At 32.2% G+C, this 5,000-nt stretch overlaps 3 protein-coding genes and 4 non-coding genes across 7 annotated transcripts in view; 5 read left to right on the top strand and 2 right to left on the bottom strand. All coding sequences in view use genetic code 11, as the record gives it.

Moving 5' to 3' along the window:
- Window positions 1–83: 83 nt before the first annotated feature.
- On the top strand, window positions 84–156 carry trnE-UUC. The gene has a single exon. It is a non-coding gene; the product is annotated as a tRNA-Glu (tRNA).
- Window positions 157–215: 59 nt separating this feature from the next.
- Window positions 216–299, top strand: trnY-GUA. Its single transcript has one exon. It is a non-coding gene; the product is annotated as a tRNA-Tyr (tRNA).
- A 320-nt stretch (window positions 300–619) lies between these two features.
- Window positions 620–693, top strand: trnD-GUC. The gene has a single exon. It is a non-coding gene; the product is annotated as a tRNA-Asp (tRNA).
- A 991-nt stretch (window positions 694–1,684) lies between these two features.
- Window positions 1,685–1,789, top strand: psbM (photosystem II protein M). The gene has a single exon. It carries the CDS (start codon window positions 1,685–1,687, stop codon window positions 1,787–1,789), a length of 105 nt encoding a protein of 34 aa, YP_010131088.1.
- Window positions 1,790–2,676: 887 nt separating this feature from the next.
- On the bottom strand, window positions 2,677–2,766 carry petN (cytochrome b6/f complex subunit VIII). The gene has a single exon. It carries the CDS (start codon window positions 2,764–2,766, stop codon window positions 2,677–2,679), a length of 90 nt encoding a protein of 29 aa, YP_010131087.1.
- Window positions 2,767–3,345: 579 nt separating this feature from the next.
- trnC-GCA lies at window positions 3,346–3,417 on the bottom strand. The gene has a single exon. It is a non-coding gene; the product is annotated as a tRNA-Cys (tRNA).
- A 1,193-nt stretch (window positions 3,418–4,610) lies between these two features.
- rpoB (RNA polymerase beta subunit) overlaps window positions 4,611–5,000 on the top strand; it is a 3,213-nt gene continuing 2,823 nt past the window's right edge. The window contains exon 1 of the mRNA in view: window positions 4,611–5,000. This exon is cut by the window's right edge and continues 2,823 nt beyond it. Within this exon, the coding sequence (YP_010131086.1) occupies window positions 4,611–5,000 (390 nt within the window).

Below are 5,000 nucleotides of genomic sequence, written 5' to 3'. Positions count from 1 at the left end.
AGTTCATTATACTTATATTGACAATTTCAAAAAACTATTCATACTATGATCATAGTATGATGGCATGGGAGTCGGGCAAGTATGCCCCCATCGTCTAGTGGTTCAGGACATCTCTCTTTCAAGGAGGCAGCGGGGATTCGACTTCCCCTGGGGGTAGGGTACTACGAAAGGAAGTTGATCATGGATTATCAATAAGCTTGGAATTGATTCTTCCCGGGTCGATGCCCGAGCGGTTAATGGGGACGGACTGTAAATTCGTTGGCAATATGTCTACGCTGGTTCAAATCCAGCTCGGCCCAATAATTCGCGTATCCACCATAAAATGATATAACCTATTTGTCCTTCTACAGAAATGCTTGACTTGATATGAAAGAATAAAAAAAAAGATTTTTTTATTCATTGACAGATTGATTATCAATCAATTTGACAATACCGAAAAAATGACTATTAATCCATGCTCCTCGCACTAAAGTACATGTCTCCGCTCCGCGCATATCAATCTATTACTCTATTACTCGCGTCTCTGTCTCGTAGAATATGACAATTCGAATCAAAAATCTACATAGAAAGGTTTGAAGGAAATTAAATCAACAACATATGTTGTACACTTTATTTCCCTGGGATTGTAGTTCAATTGGTCAGAGCACCGCCCTGTCAAGGCGGAAGCTGCGGGTTCGAGCCCCGTCAGTCCCGATGGATCCAAATCCAATAAAAAAAATATGGGAATTTTTATTTCTTCAACGAGTACTAATTGATGGGAGAAAGACATATGTGCCATATGTGAATTACCACAATTATTGGTAGCATCATAGTCAGGATTCGAAGGAATACCGTACTGGGTCTAGTTGATTACGCCCGATTTTTCTAATGAAATAGAGTACTATACGTTTCCGGGAAGCACATACACAAAGGGAATTTGGACGATACAAAATCAATTTTACATAGTCAACTTTGATCTAATTTTTCGTCTGAAAGCAAAATATATCCGTTCTGGCTCCGATTTTTGGTAACCTCAATTAGTAAATTCAATTACTAATTTGAAATAATCTATCTCATTCAAATTTCACACTTCACTTTTGCTATATACGTCCCACTACTAATTCAAGGAAAGAGGATATTAATACAAACAAGGATCCCATCTATCTCTCTTAGTGAGGGAATTAAGAATTTTGGAAAGTTTAAGTTTCGTTTTTATTTCTTTTTTTTAAGAAGATTTGATAAGTACAAAAAAAGGACGGAGTTTAGTTCGAACCTACCTCCTTTTCCTTTTTTTCATTTCGCTGCTATTCTTTGCTTGAGTTTGTTTATAAACAATGTAAGGGTAAAGGTAGTCTGATGAGACTTCATCAGATGATTGCATTGAACAAGAGGGCAGTAGATTATAGAAAAGAAAGAATGCAAAAAATTATAAATAAAAAAAAGTCAAGAAATTCTTGATTGCATCAGGAATCCCATTTTGTTTAAATTCGGTTTCGGTATGGATAAAAGATCTTCCTATGTTATACTATTCAATTCTCGACGATGAATCGATTTGATAGCTCCGATATTGTTATTCATGATATTTTAATATGATTCGATATCATCGAGATGCAATGCATCCCATTGAATTTACAAGCGAAACATTTATCATCTCTATGGGATTAAATCCCGAGTTATTGCGAATAAAAAATGAAACGATGAGATTATGGAAGTAAATATTCTCGCATTTATTGCTACTGCACTGTTCATTCTAGTTCCTACCGCCTTTTTACTTATAATATACGTAAAAACAATCAGTCAAAGTGATTAATTTGAATTAACCTTGACTTTTAGTTCTTATCAATGATTGAAGTGAAGATAAGAAAAATGAAAAGCATTAAAATTTCGCGTCTTAAATGAAATTGGCGGACTAGAATTATCAGTATTCTACGAGAGAAGTATTCTATGAGATCCGATAGTATGGTAGAAAGAAATATATGAATCCTTCTACCATACTATCTATTATTGTTATTGAAGTGTATAAAATTGTACTGTATAAAAATAGAGGTTGAATATCGATCAATTTGAATATAGATGAATCTACAATATATATCTTTCTATTTATATATAGATATCATATCAATTACATATATGTAATATTAATCTAATATACATAGTGGCCCAATTGTATTTCTTTGCTTCATAATTCATGTTGATTCCAATGAATCTGAAATGAAATAATCGAAAGGCCACTAATCTTTTTTTAGCATTCGAAAGAAGTAATTGATTGAGCAGTTGACAGATGATCCAGGAGTTCGGTTCCATGGGAACTTTTTATCTTCGGATTTCGAAAAGAATTAGCAAACCCCATCTTTAACGTTTGAACCATCATATGAAATGAGTTCCATAAAACAAGAAAAAATCCTATTTTGAAAATAACTAAAATATTAATAATAATAAATAAAACAAGTGGTAAGCACGTAATATGTGGGTGGCTACCCCGAGGTACTATCTTATTATGAGGTAGTATATTATTATGCGTAGTATCTCATTGGACAACCACTATGTCTATGTTCTTTCGTGTCGAAAGTATGGATCCACTTAAAAACTTATAATCCGAACTCTTTTTTTTTTTACTGTTCAAAAAAAAAGTTTTGCAGAAGGATCTATAAAATAAACCAAAAACAATACAGTTTGATTTTTCAATTAGTAGTACTTCTAGAGTCCACTTCTTCCCCATACTACGAGGGAAAGAGAAAATGTAAAGACTACCATTAAAGCAGCCCAAGCGAGACTTACCATATCCATGTGAATTATGTCCCCTATCTCTATGAATATAAAAGAATTATTCCATTATTGCTCACTAATAATTATTATTCACTAATAATAGTGGAATCACTAGCGGATAGTCAAAAAGAGATTCGGGCACAACACCATTGATGAAACAATACAAAAAATCGAATTATACCAAGTTATTATATGATTTCTAGTATAATCGAAAAAATTAAGCACAAATAAATAAAAGAGGCAGAGAAACTCTTGGAAGTATCAAAGGAGTGTTAGTACCATGTAGGAATACTAAGACCTAGTCTTTCTTTTGTTGTCCTGCATTTCATTACATTAAGTAAAAAGTCTCAAAATAGAGAATCAAGATAGATCACTATCTATCACATACCCCTATTATTCCCTTCTCATTTGATCTAATCTTTACTGTCCCCCGATTGTTTCATAGCGACAATCGGGAGATGGGATGGCTTATTCCATAGCGTGGTTAGAGCTTATCGAAAAGAAAGACGTTCTTTTTTTATTTTAAGTTTAAGATTAAATAAAAAAAAAGTTATATCAGCAAAACAGAAGAAGGTATTTCGATTCTTTTGTTTGTTGATGAGGCGACACCCGGATTTGAACTGGGGAAAAAGGGATTTGCAGTCCCCCGCCTTACCGCTCGGCCATGCCGCCAAAACGATCCAAAATATTGATATTGGATTGGCTCTATCTCTTCCATTGATAGTATCTTACAACACACAATATCTAAAACTAAAAACCGCAAAACTTTGCTTTCTTTTTCTATTGAAAGACAAAAATGTGGATTTTCAGTCACAAAAGCAAAAATTCAGGACAAATGGGAACCGTTAACTTTAACTATTGACTGTGAATTCCTAAATGATTCTTGGATTGAAATTGAAAATTCGGTTTCCCTAATGATATAAGAAAACAATCCCAAAATTGATACCTTACCTATTACCTAAATAAATCAAAATTGATACATAACTAATCATTACTAATCCATCCGTATTGATTCGTTTCCATAACCATCAAAAAATCCTTCTTAATGAAAATTATAATAGCGATTATGAGTATATGTAAACCCCAGAACATAAACGATTACTATTATCTAAATCTAATCGGGTATCTTATCTAGATAAGATGTTTATAGGAAATGGTCGTAATTCCATTTTTACAATTTTTTTTTTTCATTATCCATTATCTAAATAGAAAATTGAAAATTTTGATAGAGTACGACATGTGATGTCCCCAATAGAACTGTAATAAAGGAGGCAATATATATAACTATATATATATATATCTGCACATGTTTATTAATAAATACAAGTCCTTATACATACTTCAATCGAAAATTGAATTCGTAGAATTCTACTAAAAAAAATATAGGTATAGGTAAAATATCTCTCTTCTATGCGAAGCGAATTTTTTTTAACAGTGGAATCTACGAAAAAGTTCCATGTTGTTAAAATAAAAAAATACAAACAAATTCTATATTGTTTCTGCAGATCAAATCCCGAATCTATTTATAGTACCCAATCGGATTGGAATATCATAATAATGGTAGAAATTGACTCACTTTTGTTTTGATATAGATATTTTCTACAAAACTCCATAAGTCTAAATAGAATTTACCAATTCCTTTGTATTTCATTTGTAGTTGTTGCAAATTCCAATTTGAGTATCAAAGTCTCTTTATTCCTACGTTCATATGTATTTCATGCATTACATCTATTACACCTATGAAGTTAGGTAAAATTTCATGTGATTCAGTAAACATAATATAAATTCCATCATTGCTAGATCGATCCATTTTATGATGAATAAGCAAATAATGGGATTTTTTTTATAAATGGGAAATAAATAAAATGCTTGGGGGTGGAAATGAGAGAATGTCTACAATACCTGGGTTTAATCAGATACAATTTGAAGGTTTTTGTAGGTTCATTGATCATGGCTTAACAGAAGAACTTTCTAAGTTTCCAAAAATTGAAGATACAGATCAAGAAATTGAATTTCAATTATTTGTGGAAACATATAAATTGGTAGAACCATTGATAAAAGAAAGAGATGCTGTATATGAATCACTCACATATTCTTCTGAATTATACGTATCCGCAGGATTAATTTGGAAAACCCGTAGGGATATGCAAGAACAAACAATTTTTATTGGAAACATTCCTCTAATGAATTCCCTGGGAACTTCTATAGTAAATGGACTGTACAGAATTGTGATCAGTCAAATATTGCAAAGCCCC

Source organism: Benincasa hispida, chloroplast, assembly GCF_027475165.1.
Source record: "Benincasa hispida chloroplast, complete genome".
Taxonomy (NCBI): domain Eukaryota; kingdom Viridiplantae; phylum Streptophyta; class Magnoliopsida; order Cucurbitales; family Cucurbitaceae; genus Benincasa; species Benincasa hispida.
The sequence above is the reverse complement of the archived record's forward strand: the minus strand, read 5'-3'. Positions and strand labels throughout refer to the sequence as shown.